Source organism: Pelobates fuscus, chromosome 2 (assembly GCF_036172605.1).
Source record: "Pelobates fuscus isolate aPelFus1 chromosome 2, aPelFus1.pri, whole genome shotgun sequence".
NCBI classification, from domain to species: domain Eukaryota; kingdom Metazoa; phylum Chordata; class Amphibia; order Anura; family Pelobatidae; genus Pelobates; species Pelobates fuscus.
Window position 1 is genome coordinate 78769371 of NC_086318.1, and position 24743 is coordinate 78794113.

At 38.1% G+C, this 24743-nt stretch overlaps 1 protein-coding gene across 15 annotated transcripts in view; it reads left to right on the forward strand.

Moving 5' to 3' along the window:
* The window catches only part of TRIP12 (thyroid hormone receptor interactor 12), a 103611-nt gene that overhangs the window by 63681 nt on the left and 15187 nt on the right, over positions 1-24743 (forward strand). For 7 of the 15 annotated variants that reach the window (XM_063442289.1, XM_063442286.1, XM_063442298.1 and 4 more), the window contains 24 exons: positions 437-542; positions 796-929; positions 2041-2175; positions 4368-4463; positions 4980-5128; positions 5232-5267; positions 6235-6330; positions 6427-6519; positions 6663-6824; positions 7659-7727; positions 8553-8718; positions 10652-10769; positions 12192-12348; positions 13969-14122; positions 15067-15295; positions 15503-15621; positions 15899-16091; positions 16331-16431; positions 17919-18129; positions 18382-18523; positions 19124-19315; positions 21699-21850; positions 23749-23906; positions 24109-24182. In XM_063442289.1, the coding sequence (XP_063298359.1) occupies positions 437-542; positions 796-929; positions 2041-2175; positions 4368-4463; positions 4980-5128; positions 5232-5267; positions 6235-6330; positions 6427-6519; positions 6663-6824; positions 7659-7727; positions 8553-8718; positions 10652-10769; positions 12192-12348; positions 13969-14122; positions 15067-15295; positions 15503-15621; positions 15899-16091; positions 16331-16431; positions 17919-18129; positions 18382-18523; positions 19124-19315; positions 21699-21850; positions 23749-23906; positions 24109-24182 (3242 nt within the window). The remainder of the gene's footprint in view (positions 1-436; positions 543-795; positions 930-2040; positions 2176-4367; positions 4464-4979; positions 5129-5231; positions 5268-6234; positions 6331-6426; positions 6520-6662; positions 6825-7658; positions 7728-8552; positions 8719-10651; positions 10770-12191; positions 12349-13968; positions 14123-15066; positions 15296-15502; positions 15622-15898; positions 16092-16330; positions 16432-17918; positions 18130-18381; positions 18524-19123; positions 19316-21698; positions 21851-23748; positions 23907-24108; positions 24183-24743) is intronic. The other 8 variants (XM_063442296.1, XM_063442300.1, XM_063442299.1 and 5 more) reach the window with 6 other exon arrangements.

A 24743-nucleotide genomic window follows, 5' to 3' on the forward strand; every position in this document is an offset into this window, starting at 1 on the left:
ACATGAGGTCACACATTTCAACTGGAAGAACGATTTAATCTAAGGCAAAGAATTTTTTTTTTTTTTCCAGTAACAGCAATAAGGAATTCTCTGCCTGAAGAGGTGGTTTTATCAGAGTCCATACAGATGTTTAAACTGCAATTGGATAAATACTTGCAAAAACATAACATAAAGGGATATAATTTCTAATTAGTTGGCTAATAGCTGCTTGATCCAAGGAGACATCTGACTGCTATTTTGGGGTTAAGAAGGAATTTTTTCCTAGTTTGTTGCAAAATTGGAAGCGCTTCAGACTAGGTTTTATTTGTGCCTTCTTTTGGATCAACAGCAAAAACATATTTTCAGCTATGTAACTGGATGGAAACCGGTTTCCTTGTTCCATTGATAACTGATCAATAACTATTAATGTAAATTTTGGATTGCAATTTTATTTCAGATTTGAGGAAGTCCACTAAAAAGCGAAGTGAGTCACCGCCTGCTGAGCTCCCCAGCCTGAGGCGGAGCACACGCCAAAAGACCACGGGCTCCTGTGCTAGTACCAGGTACAAATATTGATGTCTGACCTTGATGCTCTTTTAGGCCTGTATCTACCAGTGGCAGGCTATTCCTGTTTGTATATCTGTGCATAACGATACAGGAATTGTTTGGCCTTGTGTGGGAATTACTGGCTTCTCTTAGAATTTTACAAAATCTATCTTCTCCAAGCCAGGATCTTTTGAGTGAAATCCTTACTATTGGATTTTCTGGGGAAATAGTCTGTCTGGATTTTAAACCTGTAAATTTTTCTCCTTGCAGTCGGCGAGGCTCTGGCCTGGGCAAGCGAGCAGCAGCTGAAGCTCGCCGACAGGAGAAGATGGCAGATCCTGATAACCAGGAGGGTGCAAATTCTTCTGCTGCTCGCACAGATGAAACTGCTCAGGGAGCTGCAGGTGAGTTCTAGTGGCAATAGCTGGCAAATCATGGAAATGGTTTACATTTTAAATCTTTGTGTTTCAATGTGGGGCAATTGTAGTGTGGTGTTTTTTGTTTTTTGGGGGGTTTTTTTGCGGTCTTAAGATGTACAAATATATCTTGATTTCCACTACATTAATTGTTCTGCAGCAGAAGACATTTACATTTGTAAAACTACTTATTCCTGCAAATATATAAAATAGACAATCTAGTCCAAAGGTCATTTCACTACCAAAGCAATTGCATTTGTTACTGAGCTAGTTTTGATGTTGACCTGATAAGTATTAGGTTTTCCGTACACAAATTAACAACCTAAGGTGTGAGTTTACCTGTGCCTGCACTCTCCTATTTCTTCTAGGGAAGTATTCCTTGCAGTATAGGGATCCACCACTAAAATAGCATGTTGTTTGGAGGGCAGCCGTTGCTACACTTTCAGTGTATGCTTGGCATGGTCTTCTAGCTATGGCATCACCGGCACTTCCTCTGTCTTAATGTGATTTTTTTTTTTTTTTTTGTTATTTATTTAAAAGGAAGAGGAAGCTCTAGAACATGCAATATTAAGAATGTAGCATTGCCCAAAAGATAATGCTATTTATTTTGGTTGGTCATTTAAAATACTGTTTATGCGTGCTTTGCTTCACATTATTAGTTACTCTGCATATTCTGCCTGATCTGACCACAACGTTTCCATATTGTTCCAGCTCTGTGTAAGAATAAAGCCATAATGCAAATACAGTTGAGTTTCACAAAACCTATCACCATGCTTCTCAAACTGTCCTCAAGAGTTAACAAATATTTAAATTTCAATAATTGATTAACCTCTTTACAGAGTTGGATAGACTTGAACCTTTTTTTTTTTTGGGGGGTGGGGGGGTTGGGAGGGGATACTGGCTAATTTTAAAAAGTGCTTTTTATCTTTTTGCTTTTTAAAACTACATGTAAGTGATCATCTTGATTGTGTCTAATGGTGTTAAGGGCAATTTTTCCTCCTCGACAAATGTTATTTCAGCACACAATAAAGGAGAAAATTTTATGTTAAGGATTTCAAATGTCATTATTCCAGTAATAACAATGAAGCATGGATTTCAGGTTTAACGAGAACACCTGGAGAAAGATTTGCATCTCTTCTCTTCCCTTCAGCTTCTAGCTCTGTGGCAGGTGCTGTGGGAATGACCACGTCTGGGGAAAGCGAGAGTGATGACTCTGAAATGGGACGACTTCAAGGTAACCGTTCTTTTTCTGTAAATACATTGTGTTGCCTTCACCTGTGAAGTAAGGCAATGCTAAAGTTACAGTTGTCTAGGTAAAAATATTATCTAATATCAAGACTGTGTAAAGTCTTGATACACAGCATGTTTTCTGAATTTCTGGTAAGCCATATAGGTAATTTGCTATTTTTTACAATTGTGTGGGTGTCTGAACCACCTGGAGCCCTCATTGTATCCTCTGCATGATCAACACATGTAGCATTTATTGCAACCTTTACTAAAGCAAGCATAGTATAGTAGTGGTACAAGTGTACAAGTGTTCTAGCAGTTGAGACTCCTCCTGTACTTTCTGATTTCATGTCCTCTGGTATCTAATAGGTAATAGGTATCTGGCACCTTTAGGAAAGCTTGACTTTTGGTCCAATCATTCTTGATCTGGGATGCAGTAGGTGTGTAAAATACATTCTTTGTCATTCTATAGCAATCCATTATGGGATTGTCCAGCAACATGGATGTGGTTTAACAATTATTCATTATTTTACTTGGTTTTTCAAAATTCCCCCAAGGTTTTAAAATTGTACGTCTTCTGAAACTGAGTAACTCCCATTTTGTTATGTACTCCCTTCCTTATTCATGCTGGGCAGTGACAAATCAAATGCTTTTTGTAGAGAAGCATTGGGTACTTATTTGGAAACTATGAAAATAGATATTGGTAAAAAAAAACGCTTGTTTTGTAATTCTGTTCCAAAGTGTACTGAACTGTAAGTTTTTTTTTTTTTTTTTTTTGTATTTCTTCTTGCTTAGTCTGACTTCATCTGACCTCATATATGATGCAAGTTTGCACTAGCATGCAGTTAACAGGGCCTGTGTCCCACATCCCCTTCTCTCCAGGAAGTGTAAAGGGAGACTGTGTGAGGTGTGGCTGGGGCTACGTAAACAAAGTGATTTAATTCCTAAACAGCAGAGAATTGAGGAGTGAGACTTCAGGGTCACGATCTATACACACAAACCACTTCAGCTAAAGTTGTTTTGGTGCTTAGACAGTTACTTTAATGCAACACTCCAAACACGTAAAGCACGTTGGCCCCTTTTCTCTCTACTAAAGTATTTTATTTTTATTTTATATTTTTAATGTTGTATGCCACTTTTACATTTGAGCGCCAAACCGTTTTATTTTTTATTTTATTTTTTGGTCTGGCTGGTCGGGGAACATATTCATGTATTTTGAAATCTTGGCTAACCTCACATAATTGTGTGAAAACCAGTGAAGGTGTATGCTAAAATTGACAACATTGATGAATGTTAAGACAAATTCAAGTATTAAGGGGTCACCATTTATTTATTTTTCCAGCAAATACCAACCAATCCACCCAGTTTGTAATCTTGCTTTATAGCATGACTCTTCACACGCATGAAGTTCCATCTAACCGCATTCTTAAATACTTCAGAACATAACCAATTTTTCATATCCGCAACCATCTTAAAGTGCTATGTACAAATGTCTTGTAAATTCTAGATTTTAATATTGCAAGCATGTGTTCCCAAGTTGTTGAGATCTGTCAAATTAATGTGTATTAAGATGATGTGGCGATCAACTCAAGTACCTTTGTCAAAGTCGACTATTGCCATTCTATTCAAAAATCTAAGCAAACTGAATCTTTGTCAAAAAGAACCGATATGGTGGATTTTATTTTTGTGCATTCCTAAAAATGTTTACTTTTAAAGTAATCCAGTACTTTATTGGTGGCTTAAGACGTGGAATTGGACCTATTCCAGGGTCTTGTATAGATATTACACATTGACCCAATATTGTGTTCCACTTTACATGTATTGCAAGAAAATAACTTGTAATAAAGACTGCCTTCATACAAAACTCACCCAAGACTTGAGTTTAGTAATTTTACCCAGAACAATCTCATTTGTTTTGGCGCACTTTAATTTCTCACTAAAAAGATTTGGGAAATATCAGTGTTCTTGACTTGTAAAGTGTGGTGGACAAATATTCTTCTATAATTTTCTTTGATCACCTATGGGTGAATTAAAAAAAAATATATATATATATATATATTTATTGGTCAAAATGCAATGTGAAATTGTGTTTTTTGTTTTTTGTTTTTGTTTTTTTATATATATTTCTGTATTCTTATCAAATGGTGCAATTTTTAAGTTTATGGTTCTCATGCATAAGCTCATATTCCTTACCCACAGCATTACTGGAGGCACGTGGTCTTCCTCCTCACCTCTTTGGTCCCCTAGGACCTCGTATGTCCCAGCTGTTTCATAGAACCATCGGAAGTGGGGCAAGTAAGTATGACTAACCATGCGGTTCCCTATTCTTTTTATTATTTATAAAGCGCCAACAAATTCCACCGTGCTTTACCACATGCGGACTAACAAACCTATATGACGCACAAGATCAGAGGATGTTGAGGGACATGCTCATTCTTGAAACTTGATTGGTAAAAAGGTGTACTAATCTATGTATGTGCAAGATCTTTATAAATATTAAGTTGTGTACAAACAATCGGAGTATTTTTCATCCGTATATTCCATAGAGCTACATTGCATTAAAGAATATAACTATATTGGTGCAGATTTATTCTTGTGCTGGTATACATGTATCTAATCTATGCGGGGTATACTATTTTCACTCTCCTGCTTGCAGCTGGCAAGTAGGAACCATGTTGTGTTTATGATACTCAGTATATTGGTGTAACTGGGTTTTCAGCAATAAAATCTATGCATATATTTTAAATTGAAGAAATGTGAGGAGAATCCGTGTCCGTGTGGTTTATTTTAACGAAGTACCATCCTCTACAGGCTCTAAGGCCCAGCAGCTCCTGCAGGGTCTCCAAGCCACAGATGAAAGTCAGCAACTCCAGGCAGTAATAGAAATGTGCCAGCTGCTAGTGATGGGAAATGAGGAGACTCTGGGAGGGTTCCCAGTAAAGAGCGTGGTGCCTGCTTTGGTAAGTAATTACCTTTCTCTGCCATTTGCACCTCTGATTTTCAAGTGATAACATACTTGTTTTGTTCAGGTAATTCAACAAGCTGCACATTCTATCTTTGCAGATAACATTGTTGCAGATGGAGCACAACTTTGACATTGTAAGTTGTTTGTGGTTGTTTTTTTTTTTTTTTTGGTCCCTCTCCCCATTCCTCCATAATTTAGGAATCAGTTTATGGTTATTTTTCATATCTACTAGGGCAGGGATAGGCAACCTTAGGCACTTCAGATGTTGTAGACTACATGCCCCATAATGATCGTACACCTGTATTGCTGGCCAAGCATCATGGGAGGTGTAGTCGAAAACATCTGCAGTGCCAAAGGTTAGCTATGCCTGTACCAGGGTATAGTTTATGGCACCATGTTGGATGGTTGCTGTTTTCTGTGATAATCTCGTTAATATGTTCATTAGGGATACTAATGAACTCTAATCTTATGAGCACTGACCTTTATCACCTTGGAATTTCCAGACTTTTTGCCAAAAAAAATAATAATCACAGTTTAGTAAACTTAATACATTAAAACGTGTGTGTGTGTGTGTGTGTATATATATCTATCTCTCTCTCCACCCACCCATTGGAGTTCTATCTAAAAGCAGCTTTTGCCAGCTACCTTTGCAAGCCCTCCCACTTTTCCCCAGCCCAGACCTCCCATGGCTGTCCTATCACAGACTTTGTAATGCAGCTCAATGAAAAATCTTTGCAAGGCAGGTGCTCAATTGCTGCCTTTTGTGTTTAACTCCAAACCAGGAAGTAAGCAGGTTAATTTATAACCGTGCAAATTTCTATTGAAATTTGCACATTTTGCATTTTTAATACATAAAGCCTTTCAGCATGCTTTAGGGTTCTTTTAAGCTCATAGAAACCTTTTGTCAGCAACAGCTGGAGTTACAAATTATACCCATATCAATTCATAGCATTTTGCCATTTGTCCTATAGTCTCTTATTACTTTAACATTCATATGAAAGTAGTCACTGAGACTTTTTGATTTTGAATATATGGTTGATCCTTACTAGTAGCTGGTCACTAAACTAGCAGTTAACACCTGGTGTTTGCTGTTCTTTACAGATGAACCATGCCTGTCGAGCCTTAACTTATATGATGGAGGCACTTCCTCGTTCCTCTGCTGTCGTCGTAGATGCCATCCCTGTATTTTTGGAGAAGGTAAGCGGCAAATTAAATTCTGTCCTAGAGGGCATATTAACCACCCACTTCCATTAGAAATGTATATATTTTGACCTCTGTACACATCTCTTCCAGCTGCAAGTCATTCAGTGCATTGATGTAGCTGAACAGGCTCTCACTGCTCTTGAAATGCTATCGCGTAGGCACAGCAAAGCCATTCTACAAGCTGTAAGTACAATTCATAAACAGCTTTCCTCTACTGTTCTGTTTTTTTGTTTTTTTTGTATATGGTGCCTTGCGTTTTCTAATGTAAACACTGGAAAAACCTGTGTGACTTTTTTTTCTTTTTCTTCCTGCTCTCTTTCCTCCAGGGAGGGCTTGCCGATTGCCTCTTGTATCTAGAATTCTTCAGTATCAATGCTCAGAGGAACGCATTAGCCATAGCAGCCAATTGCTGCCAGAGCATCAGTCCTGATGAGTTCCACTTTGTTGCTGATTCTCTACCATTGCTGACACAGAGATTAACCCATCAGGTGAGCTTCACTCCCCATCCAGATTTTGACTGATCAGTCTACATGTTGAGTGTTCTCTCATCATCTGAAATGGTTAAGTACAGATTCAGGTATCATTTGGCGACTCATCAGACTGCTTATTACCACTCCACCACTCACTCACCTAATTGCTTGTTTTAATAACGCTCCGCTGCAGGCAGAAACGGTCACTGGCTTTACTCCTATACATTTGTAACAGTGACATCTTCCACCTCTCTCCACTTATGCATCGGTCATATCAGAAAATTGCATTGATATATACTTGGTGTACATATGTGTATATAATATGCAAATGTATTACATGAATTTAATTGCTTTGTGCCTTACTAATAATGTTATGAATTACATTGTGATTAACTGTTTATGCTGTGGATAATAAGTTTGTGTTGAAAAATCTAAATTTATCCTATAATGGAAATCACCTGTCCCTCGGTAAGCCTTTTGGTTTACTATGCAATTGCATATTTGCAGTGATCTTGTTTTTTTAAATGGGTATTGACGGTAATAAATCTGTGCTTTAATTTATTTTATTTTTTTTACATCTGGTTTTTGATATTGCACCAGGCTCTTTGTAGAACTGTTTATTTACTCTGATCATGTTAGTTACACATCCTGTAGGTAGAGCAGTGGTTCTGTTATATAGTTGGATATTATATGTGGATTTTTTTTAAAAGCAACATTACATTTTATAATCCCATTAATTGAAGATCTTGTTTCCTGCGTGACTGCTTTTGTTTATTTTGTGTATATTTGTCAGTGGGATATGTACAAAGTTCCATTAATTACAGAAGAATAAGCAAATATTCTATTTTACAGGATAAGAAGTCTGTGGAGAGCACTTGCCTTTGTTTTGCACGACTGGTAGATAATTTTCAGCATGAAGAGGTAATGAATGCTTCATTAATGCTGTTTTTGTTTCTCCTAATTTTAAGTTGATTAAAAGCAAGTCTTCAATTTGAGGGTATGGAATATTGCTTCTTTACATGACTCACTGAAATAAGGTGTAAAAATGTTGCAGTACCTACTGCCTCTTATTGAAAATAAAATACAGCGTATTCTCAGTATATTCTCTCTCTCCCTCGCTTGCTCGCTCGCTCCCTATTTTGTCCTAAAATTTGCTATTTCCCTGTGAATTCTTTGAATTCTTGGTATAGTGAATAACTCTGTATGTGTTTTATATAAACTCTAGCTTGTTATAAGACAATCCTTAGCTGGAAAGATGTAATCTAAAAAAAATAATAATAATCTTCCCAGGTTTTAGTATATGATCTACATAATGTCTACAAATATGAAAATCTCACATTCTTAGTACTACATTTTCTTTATACACTTTTGATATTCTGGGAAAAGGAGATGCGTATATTCTCACCTATATTCTCTTTTTGATTTGGGTCCAGGTTTTTATTTAAGTTTATTTATTTTCCTCGTAGCATTCATTTGTTTTATCCCACTTTTAAAGAGACATTACACACATTGTACATTTAAAGGTATAGCATTACCTTTCTTTCCTCATTCACTAGTGCTTAAGCCATTAGTCACTTAGCTAGCTCCTGGAGTCTACACTCTTTCAGAGTGGTTCTCTACTCAGTATATTCTCATGCAACCACAGTTTGTAGATGGCTATGTGATGTACCTCCTATATCTTTTTTTAATGATGATTTTTTTTTTTAATTAATACTGCAATCGATTTTCGACTGTTTTTGTCTACAGAATCTTCTGCAGCAAGTGGCTTCACGGGATCTGCTCACCAACATCCAGCAACTTTTGGTCGTGACACCACCTATCCTAAGCTCGGGCATGTTCATTATGGTGGTCCGCATGTTTTCTTTGATGTGTTCAAATTGCCCCATGCTGGCTGTGCAGCTCATGAAACAGAGTAAGTTCCCGTCACTTTTTTTTTTTTTTTTTTTTTTGTGTTATTGAATAGCTTATATTTTCAAACGATTCTGTGTGACTTGTTTTTTATAATACTCTGTAAAGATAACGTACACAATCCTATTGTGGCATATCAAAGCAGTCAGGAAATTAACTCTCAAAGAAGTTACTCCGAGCACCATAACAACTACATCTAAAGATTCCAGGGGTTCTCTTACCTTAAGGGGTAAGTTTAACTAAAAAGTGTGCCTCAAACGCCGATCCTCAGGTCTCCCAGCCGGCATCCAGCTTCTGCATCTACATTTCATAAAGAGCTGAGTGTCGCCCAGCGGGATTGCAACTGATTGGCTTAGAGAGGTCAACTGACTCTCTCAGCCAGTCTGTAACTCACCATTCATAAAACTGTCTTGGAAAGAAACGTATGGTTTCCTTTTGGATGAAGTTGTTATGGTGCCTAAACGATCACTTTATTGATAAGGAAATTGGTTTATTTGCCACTGCCAAATAAAAACGGCTTTTCTTAAATGAATTTGTGTAGTTGTGAAGATTTTATGATGTAGGTGTCACAACAAACACAAACGTCGTGGGGATGTTGGAACACCATTCAATCGGGCCAACTTTGGTTCAGGTTTCAACCACTGCAATTCGGTGAGGGTTGCTACTCATTCACGGACGAAATATCAAGGTCAGGATGATTTTGCGAACGGGAGTTCTTCCATTTTACAGAGAATGTGTATTGGTCAGTGAAAGCTAGACTTGGTTAGAATGGTTTATTGGCTAAACAACAATTACTATAGCAAATACAGCGTTGGAATATCATTATGGGCTTGTTTATGGGTCCATGTCTCCTGGTGTTTCAGGAAAATTAGATCAAACACATGACTGTAATTTGGTAGTAATACCAGAATTGGAAAATATCTGTAGAGCATCAGCTAAAATAACCAGATTGTCGAACGGGTTTCACGTACTTGCATAGTTAATTAACTAGGCTGTTTGCATAAATTGAGGAGTTAAAATGGAGTCTTTAAGTTTAATTTTGAAATTGGGGAAAAACCACGTGAGCAATTTTTATGGCTTACATGCATTATAATACACAACTCTCTTCATAATAAATTACAGAACCTTTGTATTACATGACTCCTTTGCTCAGGCTTTTCTCCGCCCAATGGTTTTTAGGCATTATAAACCCGAACAAAAAAATTAAAGACCAAGTTGTGCTATTTCATAACTTAGGGACACTCCAGTTCCCTAAAGCACTCTCCCAGCTGTCAGATAACGTGTCCTGTTGCTTCCTGGTGGAGCTAAATTCAAGAGCATCTGCCTGCAAAAACTTCTCATTGAGCTGCATTTTGAAGTCTGATTGGTCAGATACAGAACCTCTTGGCGGGGTTAGAAGGGGACAACTTGCAAAGGCTTAAGGCAAGAGATCTGTAGCTTGAAGATGTTTACAGATACTGTCAACGAGGAAAAAATGCATAATTAAATGCATGCAGGTTTTCAATGAGGGGGGGGGAGGACACTGAGACAGGGGAGGAGGGGAAAGGACACAAAGGGAAGTTTTTCATATTAGATTAAATTCATTAAGTCTAATAATAAAATTATAGGAAAACTTATATATTTTTTTTTTTCTGTGAGCAGTGTGATCTTGTTGAAACTTAAGCAAAGTTCAGTTTTTGTTAAGTAAACTTGCCAACTGTGCATTGATAAAAAGTATATATAAAGTGAACATTAGGAGAGAAACTTAAAGAAAAGGACTGTGCCACTTTAACAAAAATTTAAATTTTCACTTTCCTTGTTTTTAACGTTAAGGTCTTTTTGGGTATTTTATTTTTACCATTAGAATGAAAGCAAATCTAGGTCCACAACGGTTTTATTCAGTAGCATTACGTTTCAAAAATTTTTGTACTTAACACATTGGTTGTTCTCGTTTTTAGATATTGCGGAGACCTTGCATTTCCTTTTATGTGGGGCTTCAAATGGCAGCTGCCTGGAGCAGATTGATCTGGTCCCTCGAAGTCCACAAGAGCTATACGAGTTAACATCACTTATATGGTATGTATAGTACAGGACTATTTTCTTACTGTTCATTAATATTCCCCAAAAATAACTTGTTTCTTGGAGGTCACCGATACCTATGGAATGTATTTCTACATTTGGTAGGGTACCCCAGCATACTCTCCAGCAATAAATGCTTTCAGATCAGTTATTGTACATTTATAACCCTCTACCCTCTTTACGGGTGATAAGTGGAAGACTTGTAGAGGCATGAATTCTTCATTATCAATATGTCAGTCGTCCTTGGAAAGAATTCAAGATGTTTGGATTTTAGATCCATTAATCTTAAAGTATTTTTAAGAATAACATGTAAGCTTTCTTCATAGTCCCCTCGTTGATTTACTCCATATTGTTACTTAGTGTATATTTAAATATCGTACTTTTTTACAATGGTGAATTCTTTGTTAATTATTTTTTTTCTTCAATTGATTAAGGAAGAAATTATTGTGCTGCATATGCCATTGTGTGTGTTTTGGTCTCACTGTCCCTGTGCTGTTTTTGGAATGATTGTGTCCTCCCATTGCTGGCTGTGCTATATTTTATGCAAGGACGATAGACTACAGTTTTGTGCTGTTATGATGGGAGGAGGTTGCAATGCTACCTGATGCTGCGGTCTGTCCTGCCTTGCATTGGTCTTTGTGTGGTGTTGCTGAACTGTGCTCTTGCAATGTTTGTGCCTTTAATCAGCTGCCTGTGATGTCTTGCAATTATGATGGCAGAATGTTGCCGCCTGTGCTGTCTTACAATATTTGTGACCAGAAGTTACTGTTTTGTGGCTGGTGGATTTTAGAAAGGAACACTAAAGGCACCCAGACCATTTCATCTCATTGAATTTGTCTTGGTGCAGTGTTCCTGTCCCCTTAACCCTGCAATGTAAAACCTTTCAGTTTCAGAGAAGCTGTAATGTTTATATTGCCGGGTTAAGACTGCCTTTAGTCGCTGTCTACCAGACAGCCACTAGAGGCACTTCCTGCAGTTTCTTGGAGTTTAAGTTTGTGAAACACTGAATGTCCTCGTGCTTTATAGGAAACTTATAGGGAAAGCTTAAAGTAGCACTGTAGGGTTATTCGGTCCCTCCCCTCCATCAGTTAAAACCCCTTCAGCTACTTGCCTTAATCCAGCACCGTGCTCCCTTGGCGCTGCCGACGTCCGCTCTGAATGCGCGGCCAGAGCCACGCGTGCATTCAAACCGCGCTTAGGGGAAAGCATTACTCAGTGCTTTTGATATGGAAGTCGGCATCCTTTCAGTGATTTTCACACTGAGAATCGTGGAAGCGGCCTCTATTGGCTGTCAGGGAGACTCTGTTGCTTGTTATATCAAGTATTGTTGGATCTCTTAGCTTGGGTTATTTGCAACTGAAAGACTCTGCTGTTTGGGATATTTAGAACAGAATCTAACTGCTGCTTTTGCCATTTCAGTGAACTGATGCCGTGCTTACCGAAAGAAGGAATATTTGCTGTTGATACAATGTTAAAGAAGGGTAATGCCCAAAACACTGATGGAGCTATCTGGCAATGGAGAGATGATCGTGGTCTTTGGCACCCATACAGCCGAATAGATAGCCGCATTATCGAGGTAGCAGTTTTATCATCAGTGATTTAATGTCCTTTTGTACTCTACATCTTTCAGAATTGAACTTAACCTAGAGATTTAGAGTGTGTGTGTGTTATAATCGTACATGTTATACACCTTTATCTCTATTGTAGAAATATTAAAGGTGGTTTCTATATTCATTCTCATTTAGATTATAATTTTACTAAAGACACTTGAAAAAAGAGAAAAAAAAATTGTGAATAATGTATATAATTTTAATAACTGACATAAGATTGCAACATTTCTAGTACAACATGTACATTTACTGAACCACACCTCATACTGAATGATGCATTACATCATGTTTAGGTATGCTGTTATGTAGTTTGGTTATTTTTAGATTTTGCACGTCTGTAATTTGCTGTATCTGTTTGGCTTGGTTGCCCCCTCCCCCTTAATCATACCTGTTGGCTGTCTATGGGTAGATGCATACATGCATTGTTTAGCTTTGTATACATTTCTTCCTACATATGTGATGTCCTTGCTGTCATGTTCTTCAAACATCAGATTTGTCAAAGCATCATTAAAAAAAAGAATTGGTGCAACACCCTAAAATTGAAGATATTCCAATGGAATTTGTAGTAATGTTTTCATGTTGATTTCTTCATCTTTAGAACTTTGCCCCTTTTTATCTTTACAACAGAGATCTCCCCCTATTTTACACAAACAGCTGTATTTTAACATCTGTGTAGATTAGCATTACTTATGACCGTTAGGCAATGTGTTGTCCTATATGGGTGCCAATTACCAGAGCCTAGATTATGAAAATTAGTTTATTACTTTCATGCCTGAGATTATCCTATCTTGTATGTGTGTATGTGTGTGTATATGTGTGTATGTGTGTGTGTGTATATATATATATATATATATATATATATATATATATACACACACACACATACAAGAGAGGCCTTTTTCTTAGAAAACTTACCATATTAATGATATATATATATATATCATTAATATGGTAAGTTTTCTAAGAAAAAGGCCCTGTGTTATGGTGTTTGCCAAGTCTCTAGAAGTGGCCTAACTCTTGCCCATTGGGAAATGTCTCCCACTGTTCAGTAGCCCCAACTTATTAGGGCAGCTAAGGCATATTGTGCTTGGCTACTGAAACTCTATGGAGACCAGCACAGCAGATATGAAAGAATTTCATAACAGTGTTGCCATTTCTCTCTTGCCTGTGTCGCCATGGAGTTTTATTTACTTTTTGTGTCTCAGGGCCATTTCATTTAATCTACCAATTAATTTAATCAACCATTCGAGTTGAGAATTCTGTTGCAGTTATTTTACCAGGAATTATTTTAAAGCATCTTAGAGCTGCTTGTGCCATTATTTATAATATTGCGTTTTTTTTTTTTTTGTTTGTTTGTTTTTTTTTTGAATTGTATAATATGGTTGCTAACCTGAATTCACAGGCACATATTTCTTCGTTTGATTTCACAAAACACTTTAATGGTATGACCCATTGGGTAGATTGGCATGTATATAGCATAGTATTGGTAACCCAGAGAGGACAAAACACAGTCTAACATTCTGCGTGACAAAGTCTTGGTGTTTCTATTCAAGGATTATCTCTCTGTTTTATATCTGTGTTCTCAGGCAGCCCATCAGGTTGGTGAGGATGAAATAAGTTTGTCTACACTGGGGCGTGTTTATACTATTGATTTTAATTCTATGCAGCAAATCAACGAGGATACCGGAACTGCACGCGCCATTCAGAGAAAACCTAATCCATTAGCCAATGCTAACACTAGTAAGTATTCCACTTTTGCATTTAATCTCTTACTATGATATATATTATTTTTCATTTTGGAGGGTGAAAATCATCCAGTAGATATATTTATTTCTTTATGGGTTTAATTTGATTAGATATTTATTTTTTCCCATGTGTGTGTTTTGTATGTGTATATGCAGTTGATAACCACGTTCACTTATGTCTGTTTTTGATGAGTTGCTTGGCCGTGGTTAAATCACCCAAGCTTGATCCACTAGCATCAGTTTGGACGTTTTGCAAGGCAGAGGAAAACAGAAAATTAGTGTTGGTGCTCATGGATTTTCAAACCTAATATTTCCCCTTAAATTTTTTTCAGGCCAATACCCAAAAACACTTTAAGCCTTTTGCATTATTAAATGTGCTTGTAATGCATAGGTTTTTATTATGATGCTTATCAGTAATAGATAAGTTGCAAAAAAAATCTGCACCAAACAATGTTAAATCTATTTAGTTGACACCTGGTATCTTCAGTAATTTAAAAAGGAGATTGGTTAAGCCATATTCATTCACAAGCTCTTTTTATAAAGTCGGTTGCATTGAATTCATTAATGTATTCATTTAATTTAAATGATGCAGATAACACTAAAAAAAAAACTACTTTTAGTACACGAATAAGGGGAGTGGTGCAAATGTATGGTAGGGGAATGAATACAACAAACTAACCTTGATTGTATATTAAAAATCTATTCCCTGTGCACTTGGTCTTCTGGAAATAAAGGAAGCTGTAATATAAGCAATGGCACGCAGCGCAGTGATCTCTCATAATATTGCGATGTCCCTCTTCTTAACAAATGGTGTTCTCTGCATGTATTTGGTTCCGGCAGGTTTACTCGACAGCTGTTTTGCTGATGTGCAGTAATTCCGAGGATTCCATGAATCTCTTAAAATAAGTAATCCATAATCTTTTCTTCTGCCTCCTATAGGTGGACATTCTGAACTAAAAAGGGATGATGCCAGAGCGCAGCTGATGAAAGAGGACCCTGAGCTTGCCAAGTCTTTTATTAAGACCTTATTTGGTGTGCTGTATGAGGTGTACAGCTCTTCCGCCGGGCCTGCCGTTAGACACAAGTGCCTTAGAGCAATTCTTAGGATAATTTATTTTGCGGATGCTGAGCTCCTGAAAGATGTGTTGAAGAACCACGCAGTGTCCAGGTATTGTTTGGGCTGATATTTGTAAGACTGCCATTGTTAGGCAGCAGCTGTGTGGATGGGGAATCATCAGATTGTATGTAGGAGAGATGCATTTTGCTTGGTCTACCAGCCATTTTTGAGTACTGTTAAGTGTGTTTATGCATAGAGTTCCAGAAATATCAAGCACAAATATTTTAGCCTAATTTTTTTTTTTTTTTTTTTTTCTAGTCACATTGCGTCAATGCTGTCAAGTCAGGATCTCAAAATTGTAGTAGGAGCTCTTCAAATGGCAGAGATTTTAATGCAGAAGCTACCTGATATTTTCAGTGTGTACTTCAGAAGGGAAGGTACGTGATTTTACTACTTATTTATTGTTGATAACCCAATATTTCAGTTTCAGGTTTGTCTTAACATTGACGTTGATGAAATAGTTGCACGGTTTCTTTCATTAGCCATATATTTATATAAATTACTATATATGTATGTTTGCCAGACAACGCTTCTCTATAGTACCTTTTCTGCATGAATGTTGCGCATTTATTTGTTTGCCATATGTTGAGGTGATTAGCCTCTTTTCTATCAGTAAGGTAAACGGGACACATTTTTGTTTTCTCCCTGCCACAGGTGTAATGCACCAAGTAAAAAATTTGGCTGAGTCAGAAACTCTGTTAACAAGTCCACCAAAGGTTTGCACAAATGGCTCTGGCTCTCTGAGCAGCACAACGACCATAAGCACTGTAGCTGGAAGTGCAGCTGCTGACCTTGGGTCACCCAGCCTACAACACCGGGATGATTCCCTTGACCTTAGTCCACAAGGGTGAGTGAAAATCTTCTTGATTGAGTTGGAAAATACCCACTGGTGCGCTTACTGCATCAACACTGTACAAATGTTATAAGCAACATTAAGTTAGCACCTCGTCAACCAAATTAGCACAATATATTTTTCACTGTAATTCTTTTTAACCTGTAAGCCAAAGAAATCGATGGCAATAGTGCAATGACTGCTCCCACCAATCAGGAGGGTTTTATTTTAACACTTTGCTTTCACGACTTTAGACGGCTGAGTGATGTTTTGAAGAGGAAAAGACTGCCAAAACGTGGTCCGAGGAGGCCAAAGTGTTCCCCACCTCGTGATGAAGACAAAGTAGACAATCAAGGTGATATTTCTGAAACAACCTGAAACAATTTAAATCTGCACTCGAGACAGGATTTCACTCTTCCTTCTTTGACTATTATGCAAGAAAGCGTAAAAAATGAAATTAAATAAAAGTATAATTTTCCTTTTATATCCTGCACAACAATCCCATGCTGTGCAGAATGTGCAAGGAGCGGTCGCCAAAGAAGTGACCAATACCTCTAATTTCTGTAAAACTCCTGCACTAAATCCCATACGTTCGATAAAGAGCAACTCCAAGAAACCTTACTAGGTCCACAAACTCTGTTGCCATTATGCAGTTGAAAGCCAGCTACTTGACTACGAGCGAAAGGAATTGCATCATATACAACAGTACTTTCAGAGCAGAAAATAGAATTTCAATGTGGTATTGAGCGTAAAGAGATTTTTTTTTTTTGCCTTTTTTTTTTTTTTTTTTTAAATAACAAAGGAACACTAACATAACTATACTCTTTAACACCAGTTGCTCTTCTATTTTTATATAGGTATTTTTTTTTCACTGTAAATATTGTTTAGCTACGGTATGTATTAAAAAACATAGGGTGCAATTCGCTAAATATACCCTTTCCGAAATGTATTATATTCAGCCCAATTAATTTTCATTGGGTTTTGGGGAATAAAATATTTCTATCTCAAGTCATGGAAATTAAAGTTGTGCAACCAGTCTAATAACAAATGTTTTGTCTATCCTCTTTGCTCTGATCGCTGTAAATATCAATGTTCAAAGGAACATTCCACGCACCATAACAACTTTGGCATAATGTGTATAGCTCATGCCCCTGCACTTTGTTTCTGTTTATGCAGCCCTAGCCACACCTCCCTTGCCTGTAACTGACACAGCCTGCATGAAAACAAAATGATTTCATTTTCACTCAGATGCAACTTTCTTTAAAAGTTTTTATTTATTTTTTTATTTTTTTTTATTTCCTGCTCTATAAAATGAACTTTAACACAGGAGGCTCCTGCAGGGTCTAGCAAGCTATTAACAGAGCTGGAGATAGTCTAATTAAATAGAATTTGCAATAAAGGAAATGTAAACATTAGTTGACTCAATACAGAAGTGTTTAGGAAGCCACAGGGACTACATAAACAAAGGGGTTAACTCCTAAATGGCAGAGAATTGTGCAGTGAGACTGCAGGGGCATGATCTGTACACTAAAACCAATTCATTAAGCTAAAGTGGTTTTGGTGACTAGTCTCATTTTAAATAACCATTTAATGAAAAATATCTACTTCAGCAAGACTTCTTATAGTTTGGTCATAGCACAAAGTTTAATTCTGTATTTGTACACATGTTTGAATGTTAATGTCACATATATTATGACTTCTGTGCTTTAGCAACAAGCATATTAACTATTGCTTTAAGTCTTTCTGGAATTACAGAAGCTTTAACTTTTACTAGTCAGTTGCATGCCTGTATGTGAGAATGCTTTCAATTATAGGTTATTTCTTCCTTTTTTTTGTATTTAGCCACTGACTTCTTTCCCCCTCCCTCCTGCTGTTCAGCAAAAAGTCCCACAACCACACAGTCCCCAAAATCCTCATTCCTGTCCAGCTTAAATCCAAAGACCTGGGGCAGGCTAAGCACGCAATCTAACAGCAACAATATTGAGCCTGCACGTACAGCAGGGGTCAGTGGATTGGCAAGGACAGCTTCCAAGGATACCATCTCCAACAACAGGTAAGACCGTTTTAGGTATTGGTCATTTCCTCAGTTTCTTTAAACTTTACATTTTGACAATTCGAGATATAAAGGGTATTGCCTATACAGGTCTCTCACTGTGGTCTTGGTATATTTTCTTTACATCTATCAAGTTTGGAAGATAGTTGCACTTTCAAATCCATTTTTTGAAATGCTTTCCACTTGTATGTATTCTCTGATACAACTAGATTTCATTTTTATTTTATTTTTCTTCTTGTTTTCATTTTAAAGAGAGAGAATCCGTGGATGGATAAAGGAGCAGGCTCACAAGTTTGTGGAACGATATTTTAACTCTGAGAACATGGATGGGAGTAATCCTGCTCTTAATGTGCTACAAAGACTTTGCAATGCCACAGAACAGCTCAATCTCCAGGTACGTTTTGCATACTATAAGAACAGACAAACAAGTTGCTAATCTACCTCAGAAAATCATTAACCTAATTCTTCAGAATGAGGAGTAAACAAAATGGAGCACTGTGGGTTTTTTTTTGGTTTGTTTTTTTTTCCTCTCACCCTTATTCTTTAAAGTGAATATTTTTTTTTGCTCAATTGTAGATCAAAAGACAAATTGGACATTATTTTAATCTCTGATGTTTTGGTTGACTTTTTTCAGTTCTGTTGTCTGTTTCAAATAAACCTTTAAACTTTAGAAATTATATGTATGAAATTATATATATATATATATATATATATATATTATATATAATTTTTTTTTTTTTTTTTTAATTGTTTCCCTTCTGACTAACCGATGAGCTGTGTGTAACACTCAAATCTAAAAGACCCCGATCGTTTCTCCCTACATTGGTCTTTGCGTGCTGAAGAGAGTCAATGCTCTTTGTTAAACGCCAATGAGTCTGCTGATTCCTAATGTTTCTTCCCCTTCCCCAGCTTCTATTATTCTACCTGCTCCTCCTTTCTTGCTTCTGTTTGTTTCACATTCTCACTTTTCACAATGTTTGCATTCTTCTCTTAGGTGGATGGTGGAGTTGAATGCCTTGTAGAAATACGAAGCATAGTGTCAGAGTCTGATGTGTCTTCATTTGAAATCCAGCACAGTGGGTTTGTGAAACAGCTGCTATTGTATCTCACATCAAAAAGTGAAAAAGACATAGTAAGCCGTGACATTCGTCTCAAGAGGTTCCTGCACGTTTTTTATGGTTCTCCTGTAAGTGTTTCAATACTGTGATGAAAAAACAAAAATGATGCTGTTCATTCACTGTCGGCATGGAAATAGATGATCTAAATGTTCAATGTTGAAGACCATTGAGTGGAATGGCATCCAGATTAAAAAAATTAAAAAAATTCTGCACAGTTCTTTTAAAGGGACACTATAGTCACCTGAACAATAACCGCTTAATGTAGTTGTTTTGGAGAGTATAGTATGTCCCTGCAGGCATTACTAGGGACATCTCCAGTGACAGTCACTTAGACTGCCACTAGATGTGCCTCCTGGGTCAGCGCTGCACAGTGATCTACATGGATACGTTGAACAGTCCCAATAGAGATACATTGATTCAAAGCATCTCTATTGGGAGATGCTGATTGGCCAGCATGGCTTTTGTCTCTGCCCCTTGATCCACCTCCATGCTGAGATCATCACAATGGGCTATCTCAGCCAATCCAATACCTTCCTATAGGAAAAAAGGTGGTTGGGGCCCGTGCAGTAGACCTGCATGGCGCTGGAATAAAGGTGAGTTTTTATCCTATTTAATGGGGGGAAAGGGTGGGCGGGTAGCTAAATAGTGTTTTTAACATTATAGGGTTAGGAATACAGGTTTGTATTCCTGACCCTATAGTGTTCCTGTAACATTTTCAAACATTGTTTGCCCAGTCTATAAAATATCATGTGCGTATATTTGCTCGGTATTTTTTTGCATTTTATTTACACACAACGTAAATTTCTTTTATATTTATTTTTGCAGTGCTTAGATTTAACATAAACACTTGTAACGTCATGATAGCGGGTACAAACCGTGGAATAAAACTTGTTGTACAGCATCATGGCAATCAATTTAACAGCACTTTTTTTTTGGCGAACATTACATTGAGACTAGATGTTGGGTAACAGGTAACAGTTGGTGCACTCTGCAATGGCATTTGGAGAGTTAATGTTGCTGAGGTCTGATAGATTAGCCCAGATTCAGTTTGAAGCTAAAGATAACACACACAGTCCCTTTTTAAGCATTAATCTGGTACATGAAATATGACAGTGTTATTTATGAGAGGAGTGATAGCAGGTCATGGAAGATAAGGACATAAGGCTTATACAGTATAGACATTATTATTTGTGCTAGGACCTATCGCCCTGACCTCCTAGATGCCATCAGCACTGCATAGGTAGTTAAGTGCAAGGAGTATATTGTGCTAACAATCCAAGCAGGGGTTAATGCATGTCAGTCACATGTAATGGAATGCTTGAAATAAATGCAAGACAGGAACTGAAATACTGATTAACTGAAAAGTTCACCCTATCCCAAGCCTCGCCCTCCAACCTCCTTGGCTAGTGAAAGTCCCAGTAATCCGTAGTTTGCCACTCCGTCTGCTGCGGGCTTGAGTGGGAATACGGTTCACACTTGTCCGGCTGTGTGTGTCTCCGATACTGGTGTGCCGGTGCGGTTCAGTGTTTGCTGGGTCTTGAGGTTTCTCCCTCTGGAGGTGCGTGATGTGCATCAGGGAGCTCCCCCTTGTGGCTCTCTGCCCGATGTTGCGGTGATGAGTGTTTGGTCGTCTTGTGTCTCCAGTAAGTTCCAGAGGGCCGGTCGGCTCTCCGCCGCAGGTGCAAGCAGCACGGTTTGGAGATTGTTTGCCCTGCGAGGTCACGCGTGGAACGGTAAGTATCAGGAGATGAGCCTTGCAGTGGGCTGTCGCCCTGCTCCTCTTTCACACGATTCTTGTGCCTGTCAGCAAGTTTGAGCCAAAGCTTGGTGAAGATTTCGTCCAGGTGCCTCATCGATATCTCCAGACTGCCATCACATGGCGTGTCTGCCATTTTAGTGGTGACTGTACGGGAGGCCTCAGAGTGCAGGGGCTGTTGCTGTGTTGCAGCTGTCCCTTTAGTTTGACGAGTTGAAGAGTGAGTACCGGGATGTCCCTCACCGGCAGGATGGGAACGGGGGGCCCCTTCACCTCTCCTCGCCCTGGCAGGATGCTCAGCAGGGAGACCGGCCGTTTCTCCCTAGCTGCCCCCACAGGTAGGCCTCAGAGCTGCAACGGGGTAAAACCACCACTCGAGCGGCTAAATGCCTACAAATGTGTCACTGATTGTCTCCAACTGGAGTTGTCTCGATTGCTTAAGGGTCGAGTTGCTTTATTTTGCTTGGTTCTATAATTTTGCCGGAAGCTCACACGAAGTCCGTCTAGCATGGCGGTCAAGCCCCGCCCGCCCACAACATACATTTCTAATAGAATAATATTGGGGTATTCAGCCAACAGAATTTTAGTGCTGTAAACTTTTTTTTTTTTTGTGAAAAAAATAATTCAGATGCATATTGGAATTTTCCTATAAAAGGAATGATCTATAAAAGTCATGAACTAATTTTTCATCACAGTTGCCTGGAGAAGAGCCACTTGGAAGACTGGAACCAACAGAAAATGGCAACTTATTGTCACTGATCCATAAGATGAACAACTGTCTAAGTCAGATGGAGCAGTTTCCAGTCAAAGTGCATGATTTTCCAAGCGGAAATGGGACAGGAAGCCGGTAAGAATCTTGGAGAAATAAAATGCTTCGAGTGAAATAACTTTGCTCTTGTATTATACATTTTTTGTTTTAATTTTTGATTTATTATTATTTTATTTTAAACTGCCCAACTTTGACAGAGCCATCCGGCCAGAGCAGAGCACAATTTCCATTTCAAATATCCAAAGTCTCCAAATCCCTCATCCATCCGCGCAGCATATTAAAGTGCTCTTAAATATAAATGATATTTATAATAATGAAAATTAGGTTTTGCTTGAAAGAAAGCTGCATTCTCGGCACATTATACAAGTCTTTGAGTTCTCCTTTGATATGATCAGAGGAACATCTTTGTATCCTTGGTATTTCAAATGTTGTGGCTGCATGTTTTTTTTGTTTTGTTTTTTTCCTTTCTTCTTTCGCTTGAATATAAATGGCATACTTGCTTCAGTACTTGTTTGAGCCAATTGCTTATTAGCACATCAAACTTTATGTAAATAGAGGCCACGTGCTGGGTGCAGTTTTTATATAAAAAAAAAATCCATATTTGAGTGGTATGTCTTATAATAATATACATTCCTATGAATCCATTCAAGAAGACCACTTCTACTTTTATCAGAAATGCAATCAGGCAGTCCTTTTCCAAACTACTACTTTTGCCATTGTTTAAAAATGCCTGGTGCACTTTAGTGATTAATGCTGAAAGTACACTGGCACTGGCAAGTTTGGATTTCCTGAAATGTATAATTTTAGTGCAAAATTGGTGCTCTGATTTGGCTATTTTCAGGCCGGCTGTTGTGACTTTAAATTGCAAAATCATTTTGATTTTTTGACCACTCACCCTTTCGTGAATGACCTTGATAGTAATCTTGCAGAACAAAGTTCAAAGGATTTTCTCAAGTTCCACATGCCAATTTTAAGGGCACATTAACCCCTTAAGGACGGAGTCAAATGTACATGTTTTGCTCAAAATAAAACGTAAACAAAACTTGGAATTTGACTGTCTGTCAACCGTAATGTGATAAATTAAGATTATTTTATAGTTTGTTTTGCATGACATTTTAACTGTGAATGTCATAATACTGTTTGCTTTTAATGCAATAAAATATACATTTTGTATTCCACGATGTCTCACATGTAAAACAGTACCCACTATGTACAGGTTTTATGGTGTTTTGGGAGACGTTACAAGGTCAAATATAGCATGTTACATTTTCCAGTTTTTTCACATTGAAATTCGCCAGATTGGTTACGTTGCCTTTGAGACCGTATGGTAGCCCTGGAATGAGAATTACCCCCATGCTGGCATACCATTATGTAACTTTTTACAGGTAGCAAGGTGACTACATGTCATTCCAGGCACTCCCTCTTCTGGCACTGCTATGGCCGGCTATTCTGTCCATGTGATCGTGAGGTCCTCGCAAGGACCTCGTGATCACATGCCCAGGAGGGCCGGATCAGCAGCAGGGGGACTCCCTGGGATGCCAGGTAAGTTCTCCCCACCCCCATCGCGATCGCCGGTGAGCATGTAAGTCCCCTAGACAGCGGGGACATACTATGCCGCCCGCCGGCCTTTAGAGCGGGGTCCCCGAGGATGGCATAGCACACACGCTGTCCCTAAGGGGGCTAAAGGAACAGTGCTTTCCAAACATTCTCTTTAACTGCTCCACAGACTGGAGCACACACATCTAACTGACATGACTCTGTTTTATCTGGCAGCACACTTGCAGTACAATTATTTTTGGACAGGTTTCTGGCAGAGCAAAAAAACTTGTGGATCTGACAGGGTCTCTTCTAGATTTTTTTTGGGGGGGGGAGGGGGGGGCTTGCTGTTGTGCCTCATTTTATGTCACTTCTAAATTCTGTGCAGTGTTAACATTCGAATAAACAAATTAACCTAGTCTTTTTCTGCTTTTCTCCAGAGGATCCCAAGCACTGAAGTTTTTCAATACTCATCAGCTGAAGTGCCAGCTACAGAGACACCCAGAATGTACGAATGTTAAGCAGTGGAAAGGAGGACCTGTTAAAATAGATCCCTTAGCTCTTGTACAAGCAATTGAGAGATATTTAGTGGTCAGAGGTAAATATGATACAAAATTACCAATGCAACAAACCGTTAATTCATACACTGTTGGTATAGCTTTCTTTTGTGTGTTAGTGTTTTGTTTTTTTGTGGGTGAGATGTCTTATTTGTTTTGTGGTCACAGAGTAAACCATTGTTTTTCAAATGCTTTGATATGCCATGTTCTTACTGAGAGATTTTTAATTTTTTTGCTTTCCAGGTTATGGCAGAGTGAGAGAAGATGATGAGGATAGTGATGATGATGGCTCAGATGAAGAGATTGATGAGTCACTGGTATGAGGATTATATATGTGTCTTTAAATGTTTTCCATTTTTGAGATGTGACACGTAAGGCAATTAGAAATAAATTAATAAAAATAAAAGCTTTTGCGCGGCAGGTCTGAAAGATCCCATTTTCACATCAATCCCAGAAGCTAGATGTTTCTTCTGTCTCGGTTGAATTTGAATTTCACATATTTAGCAAATTTGGTGAAATGGCACAGTCAGCACAATGTTTATTGCATTGGTCTGTAGACCATATTAAGACTGTAGTTTAACCACACTGCAAATACCAGGCAGTATATGTAAATTGCCATTGCTGCTGAACACTTTTTGTCCTTGTGCCAATATTACATGAGCTGATGTTTTGTACCATTTTACTTTAATGCATATTATAAGCTGTTCTAAAAAAAATAGCTTGAGATATTTGCAGCTAATCGTCATGTGTGATTTGCTTGCCTTCTCCCAGCATTCCACTGTGCAGTGGTAACAGATTATTTCAACTGTTTCTTGAATGCCCACTGTTCCACATGAAGCCAATGTTCATTGTAAATTCATTACTCATGTGAACAGGTT